At 40.2% G+C, this 17,729-nt stretch overlaps 1 protein-coding gene, 2 long non-coding RNA genes and 1 other non-coding gene across 12 annotated transcripts in view; 1 reads left to right on the top strand and 3 right to left on the bottom strand.

Moving 5' to 3' along the window:
• Positions 1–1,174: 1,174 nt before the first annotated feature.
• Positions 1,175–1,735, bottom strand: LOC127390597 (uncharacterized). The gene is made up of 2 exons (XR_007890898.1): positions 1,617–1,735; positions 1,175–1,518 (listed from the first exon to the last, which is right to left on the bottom strand). It is a non-coding gene; the product is annotated as an uncharacterized LOC127390597 (long non-coding RNA).
• A 4,223-nt stretch (positions 1,736–5,958) lies between these two features.
• Positions 5,959–6,030, bottom strand: TRNAT-CGU (transfer RNA threonine (anticodon CGU)). Its single transcript has one exon. It is a non-coding gene; the product is annotated as a tRNA-Thr (tRNA).
• A 470-nt stretch (positions 6,031–6,500) lies between these two features.
• LOC127390598 (uncharacterized) overlaps positions 6,501–17,729 on the top strand; it is a 70,099-nt gene continuing 58,870 nt past the window's right edge. The window contains exons 1-2 of the long non-coding RNA XR_007890899.1: positions 6,501–6,568; positions 8,590–8,682. This is a non-coding gene — a long non-coding RNA (uncharacterized LOC127390598). The remainder of the gene's footprint in view (positions 6,569–8,589; positions 8,683–17,729) is intronic.
• MRTFB (myocardin related transcription factor B) overlaps positions 11,659–17,729 on the bottom strand; it is a 77,018-nt gene continuing 70,947 nt past the window's right edge. For all 9 annotated transcript variants that reach the window (XM_051632411.1, XM_051632408.1, XM_051632413.1 and 6 more), the window contains one exon: positions 11,659–17,123. In XM_051632411.1, coding sequence (XP_051488371.1) covers positions 16,585–17,123 — 539 coding nt within the window. In that variant the 3' untranslated portion in view covers positions 11,659–16,584. The remainder of the gene's footprint in view (positions 17,124–17,729) is intronic.

The following is a 17,729-nucleotide window of genomic DNA, read 5'->3' as shown; positions in this document are numbered from 1 at the left end:
AAGCCACTGCTACATTTATTCTGCTTTTGATAATCAAAATAGAGGCAGAGAGTGCTGTCCTCGCTGCACTGCCGTGTAATCACCACATACACCTTGAAAGGAAAATGCAGAGAAGTTTGATGGAAATTCTCCCTAAGTAGAGATGTTAAAATAAAATACATGGCCTTTAGAAAGAGGAACTAACTGACCAAATTACGGTTTTGGTGACTGAGAAGATTTTCCTTACTGTCATTTCACATGAGCTTATCAAACCATACGTATCGACCCCTGTCAGCGCTCTTCCTTGTAGTTAAATAACTACAAGGTGACAGGTCTCCAGAAGCCACATTTAGGCACCAGGACGGGGCCGGGGCCGGAGACCCGGGAGGCGCCAACACCTGTAGCTCCCGAGGGTGCCCGGCGCGGCTGCCGACCAGCCCCCCGCGGCGGAGCGAGGCGGGCCCGGGCCCGGCCCCCCGCCCCTCTCCGCGGCCTGCGGCAGGTGGGATGCGCGGCCCCGCGGCCGGCCCCGCTCCGCAGGCGCCGTTCCGCGGCCGCGCTGTCTCGGCCGGCGCCCGCCCGCCCAGGTGCCCGGCGGGCGCGGAGGGGTGCGGAGCCGCCCCATCCCCGCGGCAGGGCGCGGCCCCACCTGCGGGCCTGGGAGGCGGGCGGGCAGCGGGACGTGCGCGGGGCCACGCTTCGCCCCGCGGCAGGGCGGGCAGCGCGATGGCGGGGGGCGCGGAGAGAGAGCGCAACTTACCGCTTGTCGACCCCCCCCTCGGCGCTGCCCCCGCGAATCGATCAAGGGCCGAAGCGGGCGGGCATCCCGGGAGAGGGAGCCGCTCGCCTGGCAGGTTCCCGTGCTCGAAAGGAGACAGCCCTTCGGTCCTCGCTCCGAGCCGGCTCCTTCCGTTGGCAAAATCCTGACTCATTACATAAAAAGATCACCCTGCCAGGCGCCCAGAAACATTTCTTCATCACGGTCACGCCACAAGCTAAACAAGAGGCCACATCAAGGGGAGGGGGGGAAGGGGGAAGAGGAGGGAGGAAAAAAATAATCCAGAAGGTTGTTTTTTTTTTTTTTCCCCTGAAGATCTCCGTCCTTTAAAAAAAAAAAAAAAAAAGAAAGAAAAAAAAAAGAAAAAAAAAAAGGGGAAAAAAGTGCAGGAAGGGTAAAAAAGAGCAGCCACCAGGAGAAACTAGAGAAGATTCACTCATTGTTGCCACAAAGACACCTCTCCCCTTTCCACTCCTTCTCCATGCTCATTCCTCCAACAGTGCTACAAAGACGTGCCGTCTGCGCCGGGAGTTGCTGAGCCTGAGCCGGGGGCTCCTCAACTCTGCGGGGGACGTGCCAGGAGACCTGGGGCTCAGAGTCTTCCGAGAGTAGGTGTGGTGAGTCCAAGACCGTCCGAAAATTATTTTTTTCCTAGAAACTACCTCCAAATATAGTAACAGGGAAGGGGCATTCCTAGAAATTCGGGAGACGTCAGAAAGGGAAGATTTGTGAAATTCAGCTTCGCTTCCTGCAGAGGGCTCCTAGCACAGGAAAAAAAAAAAAATCAAGTGAGCAATAAAGTGTTTTTCATGCTTCTCTGATCAGATAATGGTTAAAAAAAGAATGGTGAAACACTTACCTCACGTTTCTCCAATATGGTCTAGGAGTTTCCTATGGGAAGAAAGCTAATCAGTAACCCCCTTTGCTCATTTCCTACTAATGTTTATAGATGTCTATCTCACGTATTTACTTGCCCCCATGTCCTCCTATCAGACCTCTGCACACATCAAATAAAAGGAATACATATATGACGGGAAAATGGGCCAAACAATTAGCCTCCCTTGTATCACAGGAGCACTAATTAATGTTCCTGTGTTATTTTAAACAGGCTTTGTGGGTTGCATCTTTCTTGCTACACTGATGTGAATAATTCATGTTATTACTGTAAATGTGTGCAATATTGTTAGTTGCTTGAATGGGAATTTGTAGGTTGGCTTTTATTTAAGGCTCCCAATACTGAGAACTGCTGAGCACTGTCAGTCCCCATTGACTTAATGATATCTTGGGCTGTTAATTGATTCTGCTCAGCAGTTCACAGGATCAGGCCCTGACTGACAAATGTAAATCAGGACTTGCAGCAGACCCACACACTGTCAGGAGCCAATTATTCCTCACATGTCTCCTAAATCTGTATATTTGCTTTGGGCTTGTGTCTAAACCAGATCCTCCTTTAGTAATATATTTTCAAAATACGTGGTTTGGTACATTTCATAGGAAGCAGAAATGAATGTTTGCAAAGCAGTAACAGATGAAGATGTTATTATATGCTATTAATTATATGAAGATGTCAATGCATTTGTAATAAAGCATTCTTTACCCAGGAATAGCAAAGGTTGCTATCAAAACTACAATAGCCAGCTTTTGGGGAAAGATAATAGATTTCAATGTGTGCAACTCCTGCAGGTTAATTGAATTTCCATAATGAAATTCCCTTCAGCCACAAGAAATCCTTGGGTTTGTTCTTTGAATTTCATTATGACTTGCAGATTATTCTCTGCCCCCAAATCAAATGCAATAAAAACACTGGAGTCTGTTTTTACTTCAGTGTTTTATAAACACATTTAATAAAAACTTAGTTATGGACACCTTGTCTGTTTGCAGTTTTGAAGGGGAATTAGTAGAATTCACCTGACAATCCTAAATGTGCTTTGGCTCCTGAGTACGTTTGAACTGTATTGCAGTGTTCAATAAACAATTGCTTCAAAATACAGGCCCAGCTTTCAGAGAGGGGCACCCACAGTGTTTCATTAGCAATACTGCCTGGTTAGAAGTAGACTTACTTTAAGTAATTCCTTGGAATTTCAAAACCGCTCTAGTTAATTGCAAAAAGGCCTTTTCAAGCTGGCTGGCTTACCTAAGGCACACTGCTCTGCTCTGCCTGTAACTCTCATTTCCTGAGTGAAAAAGTGAATGGCAGTCTCAAGTTCAGGATCTTTTGATCATTAAAGAAATGGATGTGCTGTCCTCTGTTGGTCATACTGGTTGTCACATGTAAAATTCAATTAACTCAGAAAGGCAGCAAGAGGCTCTGTTAAAACAACAAACATGATGAAACTAAATTAAGTTTGCTTCACCTTCTGCTGTCACCAATAAGACTGAACAGAGGAAGGGATTTCTAAATAATTTCTAACAAATGATGCAATGAAGGATACTAGGGAGCTGGATTAAGGAGAGGACTCACTACACAGGAATCCATACTAGAGATGCTGCCCTGAGGTCCAGCCTCATCAGGCTCTGGCTGCTGTTTCCACCACTTGCTGGGGGTGCCCCGCCGTGCCCGGTGTGGTGGGTGACAGTGGGAGCTGCAGCCCCTCCGCCCCAGGGCTGCTCCCCGGTGGGGCCAGGGTTGCAGGGGGGCTGCAGTGCTGCCAAGCACGTGGTGAAACAGGAAGTTTCCAGTTTAAATTTCATGTCACACGGTCTGGGGACAGGGTCATGTGTGCCAGTTCAGATAGTTTGCGTTTACATGTAATGACTCATGTGGTGTGATGTGATGGCAGCTTCTCGTAGCACTGCAGCTGTGTCAGCTCAGGCTTTGCTGCGTGCGTGTGATGCAGAGTCCCACTTTGCTGCTTCTGGTATCCTTCTGTGAGCGGTGATGTGTAGAAATGCTCTGCTCTGTGCTGGAAAGCAGCAGTAGTGTGTCCACTTTGGGTCCTTGTTTCAAGAACAGTGTGTAACAAATGGAAAGGATCTGAGGGGTTGTAGTAAGGATGAGTAGAGTAGAGGTGTGATCAGAGGTGCAGAAAACCTGACCTAAAAGGGTAGATTTTAGAATTTGTAAATGGTGTTACCTAGAAAGGAGAAAGCTGAAGGCAAATTAGTAACACCTTCAGAAAGGTTTGATGTCATATAAATGAGTCTATCTCATGGCAGTAAACCTATGTTGTATGTGAATTACTTCTACATGTTAACTGCTACTGGAGTTACCAATTTCTGGTCTGCACTAGCTTCTCTTATGCTGTGATTTCACAGATACTTTTCTAATTACAAAATTAATTTCAAGTAAATAAGCATTAGACCTGTCTTAAAGTGTTACTTAGCAAAATTATTATAATACTAATAATTTAGCAATGCTATTTAGTAAAATGTACATTCTGTCTGCAAACTATGGAAAAACCAAGCTCTGTGTTACCTAATTTCTATGTGTGTTGTGTAACACAGACTCACAGGCCTCAAACCATTCTTATGTGGGTGAGATTCAGCTGTAGGTCTTGTGCATACCTGGCTTGGTCTTATAAATGTGTTTTTTAAAACAAGCACAAATTTATGAAACCATTATGCATCACAGGCAGGGTGGCTCCTCTCCAGGTTTATCCCTGAGGTTATAGTCACAGGAAACAGTATTTATCAGATACATGTTTTGTCCTTGAGTTTGATTTTCATGTCAAGTTTTGAAAGCCCTCTTACGAAAGCAGCTTCAGGGACATGGGTGTTCCTCACTGTCCTTCATATCCATGTGTAAAAATGTCTAATAAGCAGAAAATGTAGAACATTTTGGCTTGTAGTTTTGCATGCTGAAACTGTCACTGCTCAAAATCATTTTTTTTTTTTTTTTTCTCTCTAGGGATATTGGGCAGTGTTGTCATAGATTTCATAATGGAAATTTCAAGTTCAAAAATGAGCTGGAAGGTAGGCATTATGATTTCCTCCCTGCCAATCCTTCATCAAAATTATGCTAAATTTGCTAAAGAGCAGTTCTGGAGACCTGTGAATATTGACAGTAAACTAAATGCAAAAAAAAAATATGTTAATGACATGTAAGTAATACATTGATGGTTTTGACCTAGCAATAGAATTAACATTTTATTTCAAAAGATTTTACAGAATCTAGTGTAAAGAGTTAATGACTGTTATTTCTGTTCATACAATTGCACAGTTTTTATTTTAGGCAACACTGGTGCGGAACAGGAGTGGAAGGTTTGTCAGGAAGAGAACAAAACTGACTGTGGACTAATCAAAGGTCAGTGAAACTTCAAATGGTAAGCAAATACCAAACAGGAATCAATAAAGATTTTCTTCCATTTGTAGTACTGTTGTTGTGTACACTGTTAATATGGTTTTAAGCCCTGTCAGCCCTTAACTGTATGTGCTGGTGTGGTGGTGGGTCTTGTCAGTGTTCCTGGCTGCTGGTGGTCCTGCTGGACCCTCTGTGTCTGAAGCATCTGGTGTTTGCTTGTGCTTGGACAGGTGAGCATTGCACATCTCCTTTTAATGTAACCAGCCCAACCTTTCCTCACCTGTTTTCCATGACACAGGGAGTTTTTTCTTTTTTAAAAAACAGGAAACGTGAACACTAACCAGACTGCCCATATGTCTTGTAAGTGGTTATTGATACAGATTAAGAAACCTCGTGTTTTACTAGACACAACTAAATTAATACGTGTATTATGGGGTGCGGGGAAGCAATTAAAAGAACCAGGAATTACAGGCAGATCTTGGTAGCTGCAGCATGTGTCTGTGGTTCTTCAGGTTGAGCTCCAGGGTCTGATGAGTACAGGATTAGGACCCAGGAACGGTGGCCTGAAGAAAAGTGTTTCTTTTGTTGCAAAATGTGAAGAGAAAGGATTTGGTAGCCGGAGTAGGGAGGTAGGGGCGTGCCGGTAGGAAGGATAAGGAGCAGGACACTAGGTCGGTGGTTTTGCTGAGGCCGGAGGGGCCAGCGCGGCAGGTCACGGCGCCCCGGGAAGCAGGTGCAGCCCGAGCGCGGAGCCCAGCGCGGGCTGCGGAGCGGCCCTCCCGCTGCTCCCTCGGGCCCAGCCGGGCGATCCTCTTCATTCGGCCGGGAGCACCGGCTGCCAGGCGGCCGCTCCGTTCATCTTGGCTGTTGCCGCTGGGCAAGGGATGAGGCGCGAGGCTCCCGCCGCCTTCCCCTAAAAATGGATCGGGAATTCTCCCTCGCCGCTGGCGCGGGCCCGTTAAGGCACGGACGGGGTTCGAACCCGTGATCTTCGGTTTACGAGACCGACGCCTTACCACTTGGCCACCGCGCCTGCGTTGTCTGCGCTCCCGCCGCCGTCCTATCGCCGGCCGCGCTCCCGCGCGCTGCCCGCCCCTCCCCGGCGCGCGCCGCCGCGTCTCCCCCGCGCCAGAGAGAAGTTCCCCCCCAGCCCGGCCTTGGGGAGGGGGCGGAATTCCCGGGAGGAGGCTGAGGAAAGCCCCGCTCTCCGCGGGAGCGGCGGGGAGTTGTCCCGTCCCGCTGTGAAGGCGTCCGCAAGGGCAGCGGCCCCTCCCCTCGCGGGCTCCAGCGAGGGACGGGCCCCGCGGCGCTCCCGCCTCAGGGCGGCCGGGCCGGGCCGGGCTCCGGCGCCGGCGGTGTGCCCGGGAGGGGGCTGTGGTGCCGCAGCTGGCTGGGACGTGGTTTTCTGTGCCAGAAGGTGGCACCCTTACCTTTAGGTTAGCAAATAGGTTGGAAGCAGTGTAGACTTTCTCAGACCAGGAAGAGCAGCTTAGAAGCGGGGGGGGGGGGGGAAGCGAGAGTGAAGCTTTCTGCCTCTGAGGGAAGAAGCAAAGCATTCGGATAATTAAATGGTAAATATTACATTAAACTCGGTATTTGTGCCCTGAAAACCTTAATGTGAGATGCAAAAAAAGTGCTATATATTTTTTTCTAGATTTGGTCTCCTAAATATTTACAAGTGTGACCTGGAACGAAGCTTGTAGTTACCTTTTGCCGTACATTGATTCCATAAGAAACTTGCTGGACACACAAGTTATGTTCAGTCTTCCTAGATGAAAGGAGTTTTTCCTTTATTGACCCGTGGGGTGTACTCCTCCCAGCTATTACCAGCTTTGTTATTCTTTGTTCGTTTGTTAGTGAAAGAAGCGTGTAAACAAGGTAACAGAGGTACCTTTGTAAAGGCTGAGAGCAGAGTCACTAATTGGGTGGTGCTGTAATGCAGGTGTGCTAAAAGATTAATATGTCTGTATCCTTTGGGGATGTTATTTGAACTGGCATGAGGAAGACTCATGGCTGATGGCTTGACTATATGAATAAATTTCAGTTCTTTGAAAGTTGCCATTTGTCAGCTTCTTTGTGGTAACTTTATGGTTGTCTCTGCTCCAGCAAACAGAGCAATTTGAATTAGCTTCACCTGCAGTGAAAGGTGTCTAATTTAAATTGCCTTACTGGATAGGCCATGTTAAGTGTGTTTGCTGCTGCCCTGGGATAGCTGTCTCAAAGGTGATTAATTCTGTTTTTCCAGTCCTTATGGACCTAACTGATGGCCTGGCTGACCCAAACGCTTGCTGGAGTTTATCTGCTAGTCTTGTTCATTGCTGGCTTCAAAGGACATACCCTTATCTGGACTATGGAAAGCTGAGAAGCCACAATAGTAGCCAGCACTTGCATTCTGCTTTTTTCTCGATCACTGTGATCACAGCAGCTGTAGAAACTTCCCCATTCAGCTCTCGCACCTGTAATTTTTGTGATTAAGGAGTGGTCTCAGAAGGCCGGTTATCTTAGCTGACTGTAGAGGAGTAACTCCTAGTATTACTAAACTCGTAGCAGGAAGGAATTAGAATTTAATAAGTCATGTTTGACTGACATCCTTCCATTTCTGGCCTACCAGCTTGTTGCAAAATATGCTCTTTTATGTGTCATACTTGTCACCACAGCTCCTGTGCAACTCAGAGCTATGTTTGTTTTATTTGTGTTTTTGTATCTTTGTGAGCTGAGAAGTAATTCTGAGATGGGGAAAAGCACAGGTGACTATTTGAATTATATGTGAAATTCCTCAGTTGTATTTCTATGAATACACTACATTTTTAATAAACGGCATCAGAAATAGCCAGTTCTAATGCTACAGTTTTTCCTTAACTATATGGGGAGTTTGAAAGTTCAATTTGAAACTATAAAGATCTTCTGAGTCAGATGAAGAGGAAATAATTGATTTGCTCTAAAAAACGTTCACTGCTCTCTTATCCTGGAGACTTCAATGTGTCTGGAAAAAATGTTACTATCTATCTAAATGAAATGCTGTTTAATGGTGAGCTGAGGTATCAAGACAATATTTTATATAACTGAAAACATAACTTCGATTTTTAAAACTGTAATTGCTTGTGGTTTATTTTGAGATCTGGATACTTTCCTGTGAAAGTGTCTTTTATGCTGGTCATTACCCTTGCTTGAGCTCTGTGTGAAAGCCCTTATCTTTTATGCAGTATTCTCTTCTGAAAAAAACCTTTTTTAAAACAGAACATTAATTTCCTAAAGGAAAATCTTTAGAAGACTTTATGCTGAAAACATAATGTCAGAGATTTTGTTGGAACAAGATAATCACATTTTTTTCTTCCTTACCTATGCCTCTTCTTAGAGGGAGGTGTTGCTTTAGTGCACAAAACTAGGCCTTTCTAAAATCTGCCAAACTTTGTCTTGTGGAGATACAGGAATACAGTCATATTTATCCAGAATTTGTGCAATTGTGTAACTGAATTTAGAAAGACTTGCTATGGGGTGGCTGGAATGCTCCTTAGTTATCAATTACTTAAGTTTAGACTGTCTCATACCTTTATGAAAGTTGATGTTCACTATTTTAAATTTTAATCAACAGTGGTTGTCTTGGAGAGATTCAAGAACAATGCCATGTGTGTAGAGCAGCCCTGCAGTCCTTGTTCTGCAGAGAAGACTGGAGACTTTTGTTCAGGTAATTTTTTATGTGAAGAGACATATGTCTTACTCTATTAATTTGTTGATAAATACTTAAAGGAAAAAAAAAAAACCAACCCTCTAGCTGTTACATCTTGAATGCTTTTCTAATCTGTTAGTTTGATTCTCTTGTAGGAAGGTCTTGGTGGGGATGTAGATTGTAGTATGGGGTGTGGGGAAAGGTGTGTGACTTCCTTGTCATCAAGGAAGTATCACTGACTTCAGACAGTAAAAATAGCAACATTTGTATAACACACAAGCAGCTAACAGGCAAGAGTATATAGCATTTAATATTGTACAGAGTAAAGACAAATGTCATGATGGGCATTTGTAGAATATGGTTTAATGTATTCAGGTTTTATTGAAAACCAGATTTTAGCTTGTGGAAAAAGTTCATTCAGCACAATGCCAAGCTTCTTCAGTCCTTGTCTTGGTGTTCACATCATAATACTAATATGAACAAAGTTTAGGGAGGAGGGTTGTGTGTTTATATTTCTTGTTTTTTATAAAACAATCAACCCCCCAAATTGCCAGCTGGCAACAAATGCTTTATCTCTGATACAATCCAACTAGAAATTCTGCAATGCACAAATGCATAGTCAAAAAGTGCTGCACTTATTTTGCAATGTTTCTGTTTGGTGTGTATAGTATCTGAAGGTAAGTTTGTGGCATATGTAGCATGCAAACTTCAGAATGGTCAAATTTATAAAGAAAGATATTTTATGAAATTTACAGGACATATTAGGAAATTTGAATTCAGTTTAATGGATACTACTTACCACTTTATGGATTTTGTTGTACTTGGCTGAGTTCTGATGTGAAGAGTAGAACAGACTTTAACACGGAAAGGGTAGGTGATGTAGTCTGGGGCTTGCCTCCATGAAAGGAAGTGTAACAGTAAATATTTAAGTTAAGCAGCTTCAGCATCAAAAGAGACTTTGTGCGTATTGAACATCTCATAGCTAATTCTCATGAAGATGAGCACAGAAATGTGTAGAACACAAGCTGAGCAGAATACAAAATGCAAATCTTAAAAACCTTGGAAGAATTCAACAAAGTCATGAATGAAAGTGGGTGTAATCTTGTATAAATCAGAAGTAATTTTCTAATTCTTTCTTTACCTTATGATGGTTCTAAAATACCCCTTAATTTATCACAGAATCACCTTATTCTTTTTACTTGTTATTTTAGAAATCCATTTTTATTGTTAGAGAATTTGGGTAGCCTCTATTCAAAAAGTGTGATACAAACACTATGTACTTTCTTGTTAAATTCAAAACTAGTACTGCAAAATATGAAAAAGAGTTGCAATATTTTGTAGCTTATAAGAATACCCATATAAACCTAAATGGGTATTACTTTTGTATCTGTGCCAGCGTAATGCAGCTAGGAGCAGAAGTCTGTATTGCAAGGTGAAATACACCCAGTAATCTGCAATGATATTTTAATATTTTTTGACTTCACTCTGAGAGGCTTTAAAGGTTCATTTGCATAAGTGAACAAAATGTTGCATTTGACTCACAAATGAGGTAAAACTATCTGGGGAATGTTCAGCAGCTTGCCTGCTAGCACAGGCAGCTTTCTGAGATGTATCTGTGTGGCCTGATCCGAGCTGCTCAGGGGAAGCATCCCAAGCAGTCTGCCCCAGGGCAGTGACATGAGAGGTTTGCAGTAACAACACGCACCTTTCTGGAATGCCTTTTTTATTTGGTATTTGAATTGCTCTTTTTCCTTTCCTCAAAAGACGTTTCACTTGGAGAAAGAAACTAGGTTTTTCCTTCTTCCTTTTCCACCTTGACACTGTCACAACAGTACTAGGAGCCCCCTGTGTCCCATGCTGTTGCCTTTATGCATGGCATCAGTGTTCCTCTCTGCACCAGCAAAAGATGTGGACTAATGCAAGAGATTATCCTTTGAGAATTTTGTTAGAGACTTGGCTCTCTGTGATTTACAAAAGTATGTATGATAATCATACTATATTTTCACAACTCTTACCACAGCATCTGCAGTTTTGATCCATTTTTGATGGGGATGGGTTTAAACTAGTGCTTGTTTAGTGCTCTCTTTAGTACCCCTATGCAACTGTACTTGGCCAATGCATGGATTATGTAAGGTAAAGTCCTCTTCAGAATAATTGTTAAATAAGGTGTTTTGCTCCAGTGAAAAAGAACAAGGATGTTCAAAATTAATGTCTCTGCAGTTTTTAGTAAACCGTCGAGAGTTTTCTTAGGTTTGTGCAGTTAGCACATGGTTACTATCTGGTTAGCCTGGGAAAATCACTCCTTTTCAAACTGTTCACACCTTCTAAAAACTACTATAGCAGGACGGGGATTCTTGGAAGTTCAGTTTGATTGGGCTGATTTTTCAATGAACTCGTTAGTAGATGAGGTGTGGGGCAGTGAACCCCAGCAGCTGCACATCATGAAAATATGGTGGCAAAATACAAAATAAGGACTGTATTGGTCATCAGCTATATAAAAGGGTCATCGATTACAATAGTTTTGATTTTTATAAAGCCACTTAATTTAAAATATATTGAAGTGTAGTATACATTTTACCTGTGTGTTATGCAAGATAGTTATTACACTTGTGCATATTAGGATTTTTGAATGACAAAAGTACTAAACAGTACTTTTTTAAAAGTAGCTTTTTCTAAAGGTACTAAAAGTACCTTTTCTTGAGCAATGAATAAAAACCAGAAAAGGAATTAATATTGTAGTATTGCTTAAAAAAACCCCAAAACATACAGACCTAAACTTTAAGTGTCCAGGAAATCTCTATTCTTACAGGTTTTGCTCTGATTTTGAAGATAAACTATCGCTCTTGGAGTTTGTCAAAGTGCAGATCTCAGTATTTTTCCTTTTTGTGAGAAAGATACTTAGAGCATAGGCCAAATGGTTCTTACTCTTAAGAGTCAGAATTGTTGTTGATTATTAATTGTATTTTTCACTTCTAAGTAGTAAGCACGGACAAATTAACACAGTTTTTCTTTTTTATTTGAGACACTTAGCAAAAATGCCGAAATATCAAACATTTCCTCAGTAGCTACAATATTGCCACTATGTACAAAATATTTGATAAATGTAGTACACATATAAAAATACAGTATGCATTACATATATACAATACAATGTGCAAAACATATGGCATTCAAACATATGGAAATGATTTTAGGGGTGCAAACAGCAAATACAAAGGCATCATGGTTTCTTGTAGAAAGGCAATACATAAACTGACGCCCTGATTGCCATAATTTGCATTTAGTAAAGTAGTGCTTAAATAAAGAGGGCCCTAGAGACAGATGTCTGTCTTCTTCTTTTCAGAAAATGAGATGCTAAGACATAATTATGACTATGAAAAAAAGAAGAGAAACACCTCTTAGGGTTAGCATTATTTCTACTGCAAGCAGTACTGTGAAGAAAATTCCTATTTGGAAAAAAGCCTGTGCTATTACTTAATACAAATTTCTCAAACAACAAAAACAAATCTGTTCTCTTAAGCATCAAAAACAGCTTTGAAAATATCTACATCCTTGATTTTTAAAAAGGTATGGTTAATACTTTGGGGGATTTAATTTCCTATGCTTCAAAATACAAAGTGCCTCCTTTGGCAATATAAATGGCAATGCTTTGGTTCCTATTTAAATGTTTATATTATTATAATTTATTTTAGGCTGTTTTTTGAATATCTGAGCTGAATTTTTTATAAAAATATTGAGATTATATACTTATTAACCGTTCCCTGCTTTTTATTGAGAATTTGCTCTCATAGCTAGAATGGCTTTTTTGGCTAGATTTCTACAAATACATTTATGCACTTTTAACTTAGAAAGTCTTTATATTCAGTACTGGACACTACAGAATGATGTGCATGTCTCTTTGTTTTGCACTTTATTCCTAGCAAACTGGTTTTAAAGGAATATTTGAGATCACTTCAGGTTTTAATGGATGCTCTTTATTGGCCATGTATATGCCACATGCAACTCCATTCCACGTATCTCGCATAAAAAAACATCTGTAGGATGGTCTAGAAGTCATCAAAAGAGAACTCAATAAAGTACAACTTAAAGAGTTTTAACGGAACATTTACTAGAGATAGGTGGAAGAAATTTTGTTTCCAGTTTTAATAGAATTTGCTTTAAGTTTATATTACACTGAAGATACCACCCAAATAATAACTGTTTACACCGGTGAGCTTTGCTGTGTTTTGGTTACATAATGCCCTTCCAGTTACATGTATTCTGTGATTGCATTTTCTCTGCCTTGAAAGCAGTTCAGCAGCTTGTGTTTGGTTTCTAATTAAAGTGCCTACACTTTTCTGGCATCTGAATGTTTGAGATTATGTAATATAAGTTTAATCTTGAAACTTCTATTTTGATCACCTGCTTCCTTGAACCTAATTCCTGGTAGTGAATTTAGAAATACTTTTGAAAGAAATTTCAGTATTAAGTAGTGAATATTTCTAACAGCTGTGGCCTCAGCTTTTTAAAGGTCTAATTCTGCAAGCCCACGTTGCTGGATTAGACTATGAATTTCTGTAGAGAACAAGTGCCATAAATTCATTTTATTCTCAGAACTGCTGAATTTATGACAATGATTTCTTAACTATTATCATGTTAAACAAAACTTTGCTTGTAAACGTACATGCCTTAATTAATGCTGAATGGCACTAAGAGTGCATAACAAATACCATTTCTGCATTAAACGCAGGATGTGATTCCTCTTGATTAACATGAGCCTTGTAAAACATGTCTGAGCTCTCTCTGTGTCTGGCAGTGTAAACACCAACTTTTCATTTTCACACGGATAAAATGGTATTCTTCATTATTTTGAAGGACCTACTAACAGCACATTTGATAGCATGTGTTCCACTGGTATATTGCAAGCATTAGATGGCAAATTTAGTGCCAGTGCATTCCTTTTGCAACTGTTCTCTTAATGAGAAATATATTCAGTTCTGTACAGCCAAACTGCACAGTCATGATTAAATTTCTAAGATGAACTGTATTGGTGTTACAAAAACTGTCATGTAAAACATGCACACACAGAAGTCTAAGCAAAACCTAATTCTGCCATAACAGGCATATATAACTATGGCAAAGATACCACATTTCAGAACAAAGTCTAAAGCAAACCATTATATATAAGGTTTAATACACATAATTCTGAAATGTACAAAAAAGTAATCACACATTTCCTAGTCTAGAATATTTGTACTTTAAAAACTAAAATGATCCCTTAATTTTGTAATGTATTTATTTTTTTCAAATAGACTTTTAAAGTAAAAAGCTATACTGTACTGATAACAACACATCTCAACTGTTTGGGTTTATTTCTGCACATAGATTCCTATGGATTCATTAACATTCTACACTGCTAATAAGGATAATTTTGTAGCAAGATGACTTTGCCAGCTTCAAGCTCTATTTACATGCACATCAAAAATGACAGTACAGTTGCTCTAAGTTAATTTGTCCTCTAAAAATTAATTCACTTGCCTCTTATTTAATCAGAAGGCAGGGTCAAAAAGGGGTAACTCTAACCACACATGTGGTATGATGTCTGGTGTATCACACATAATAATTTGACAGTACTGCAGAACACTACATTTCATTCAGAGTTGTTTCTATCAGACCAAGAGTCTTTAGTTCTTATTCTCGTAACAGCTGAGGGCACTTAGTATCTCAAGAGTATTAGCTCCCAAGATAACATGATGAAAAGGAATGCAAAATGTTGAATGTATTTTTTCAATGTTATTGAAGAGTCCTATACCATCAAAATTTAAGGCAGACAGTCCATATGTAATATTGTACTCAAGTACTGTAGGCACAGCAAGAAGGAATGAGGAAATATGTCTTTCAGCTTTTGTTATGAAAACCTCCATAGATTGTTTTCCTGTACTTTGTTTCAGATTAAAGTAAATCCTGGCCTGTAAAACCATTGAAGATATATAATGAATTAAAGTGCTGATAACTGATATGATGATGCAAACACATCATGCTAGTTTAAACCCTGAATAAATTATATAATTCACTATTTCATCTGAAGCCAATGGAATTGTGTAATATTAGTAAACCAAACTGCATTGTGTATCTGGAGACATAAATTTGCAGTTATTTCCACAACATTGTCTGACAAGGGCATTTTGTTTCATGTTAACATGATTGTGTTGTATTTGGATTTTTTTCTTTTAAATGTGATACAGGTTGCTAAATAGTTAACAGCTACTTTCTGTTTTCATTATTTTTTTGAAACTGATACATATAATTACTGTAAGAAGCAAGCAAAAGCTTCAGGGCATTTTTTCATTAGTTCCTACAAAACTTAATTTTTGAAGGTTTGTGGTGAGGAAGGAATTCTGCAGTAGGATCAGTTTTCAGACTAGAAAACGTAAGACATTTCTGTTGTTCAGGAAACAGAGGACTGTTTCCTTTTATCTTAATTCAGGAATTCCCTAATAGGACATAATTCCAATTTAATGTTTGATTATCAGCCTACATCATATATGGCAACATTCAACAGCTATTACCTGAGAGACAACCATAGAATTACCAAGTATTTTACTTCTATTTGCATTTTTGTTTGTTTCTCCAACTGCTTTTGTAAGAGACTCCGAAAAAAACAAACAAGGGTTAAAAAAAATATTTTCATGTCCTGTGTTGTGAGGTAAGAGCTTTGTTTTTGCTGTTATCTGTTTCACATATGAAATATGCCTTCTTATCACAAAGCAGTACATCCTGATACTGCTTATTAGCCTTTTATTATTTTCCATAAGTGTGTGCTATTCAGGATTCTCACCAAGCACCTTCTCTGTTTAGCTTCCCTGATGTTATGTAGTGGTAGACAAAGCTGTTCAATAAAGTACTCATTAAGGAATGATGGTTATCCTGTCAGTACCGTCCCCTGCAACTCAGTCTGATCCTAAAAATATCTGTTCTTGAGAGCATTGGGACTATTCTTGCAGAGATGCTTGCAGGATCATAGTGCACAACAGCATTTATTAAACTCTTCTCCTTCCTCAAACTGTTCTAATATACTGAGATAACGGATTCAATGAGCTAACAAATATCCTCAAACACAAATTAGGATATTTATTATTTCCATTATAGTAATCTCATTTGAAGACCACTGTTCCCCTCTGTTCACAAAAATAGGCTATACAAAGTTAAAAGAGTATACAAATAACTGTCTGATATACACATAAAACCTAGCTATTTAATCCAGAGCATTGCTATACAAAATTCAGTGTTCTCAATATTACCTGGCATAGCTACAGTGGATTTCTTACACTTACACTTAATGTCCCTTTGGATGCAGTTAGGTTCTTCCCTCATAATAAAAGAATGAGGGAAGAGTTTTAAAACCCACAAGAAAAAAACATAAAAACAACTTGAACAAATTAAGAGACTAGATATATGAAATGTCACTGAACCAGCCAGTGCTCCTACTTGCCTTTGCCCTCACAATTAATTTTGACCCTGGCTCAGGCTATCCACAGGAACAATGAAGTGCAGTGATACCTCACCCTCCCCCAAACACTTGCTCACTGTGTCTATACACAGGTGAAATCTCACTTTTTCGTCTCTAAGTGTTGCTCATTTAAGCATTATGAAGTCAGAGACATAATTTCTTTCATGTATTTACCTTGGGGTACTTCAATCAGTAAGTACAATCATTTCTTGACTTGTGAAATACAGCTTTCATAGGGCCCTGATCTGCATTACTGACAGGAGCATGAAGTAATTCACTGTTGTAAACTTGAAAATCAATAAGGAATTAGCTTCAAGCATTTGTTCTTCCAAATACTACTGTCTTAATTTATCTTAACTGCAATCAGAATGATATAATGATGGACCTCTGCTGTAAGGAGACTCGCAGGTCATGTTCTCATTGGCTGTAGCTTAATCCCAGTGCAACTGTAGATCTTGTGGATCTAGAAAGTCAGTGGAAAACACGCTGGGAGCCGTGGAACTGAGAGGAGTGAGTCCAGATGAGGAGCTGGGCATTGTAATGTCTAGCCATTCCATATTGTCCAAATTTGTATCAGGAAGGTCAAGAGACAGACAAGAATTATTAGCAGTAAACTGTGGGTCAGATGTTTCCATGGGTGAATGAGAGTGATCTAAAATGCTGGAGTGATTAAGCAGATCATTCTGGAGGTCTTCAATTAAAGAAAATGGCTCTCTGTCCTCATTACTGCTTGTCAGTTGAGGAATTTCATTACCTGATGGTAAAGTTCCATCTAAGAGGGCTTCAAGTTGGTTTTCCAAACTTATAGATAAGCTGGTTGTTGGTTCTAAGGACACAGGAGGAGGGGCCATTTGGATTTGTGGTGGTGGGCGTGATATCACTGTGTTGACTGGCATTGTAGTGATGTTGGCTGTTACTGGTCTCATTTTAGAAATGGGAGATGGTTCCTCCTTGATTGGAAGGGAAATCTCTGTAACAAAAAAAAACCAACACTTTAATTCAGAAAAGATTATGACATATAACCTCAGGCTTGCAACTTCCACCTCTTTTTGCCCACTTTGAGATGCATCCATGGCGAACTCCATGGAGTAAGAGTAATTTTGCTGGTCTGATTACACGAACAGTACGTAGATCAGATTACATCACGTCTATGAACAACAAAGTATTTAAAAACAAGTTCCAGAGTTCTGCTTTCAGTAATACTTCAGCCCATTATACTATTTATATTAATGACAAAAGGACCAATTTTCTAGATGTTAGCTTTATGTCTTTCATGATTACAGTTCTTCTGACTAAGTAGAATAGTCTCCTCATTTCCTCATTTAGAGAAGACTACCTCAACCAATTTTCAGTTCCATCCCTGTTTAGTAGTGTCATGGATTAAGAGTCTAAAAGATCAATTGATATGATTTATTTATTTATTTATACATGTATTCCTGATTCTGGAAGCTAAAACTACTCTTCTGTCCAGAAGTTACACGTAAGATAGTGGCAGTAACAACAGAAGGAAATAAAACAAAGTTCCAATTAATTCTTATATGCAAATGGAATCCACAAATAAGATGAGACAAACGAT

The sequence above is a fragment of the Apus apus genome, chromosome 14, assembly GCF_020740795.1.
Source record: "Apus apus isolate bApuApu2 chromosome 14, bApuApu2.pri.cur, whole genome shotgun sequence".
NCBI classification, from domain to species: domain Eukaryota; kingdom Metazoa; phylum Chordata; class Aves; order Apodiformes; family Apodidae; genus Apus; species Apus apus.
Note: the sequence above shows the minus strand (reverse complement) of the source record. Positions and strands in the feature narration are given on the sequence as shown.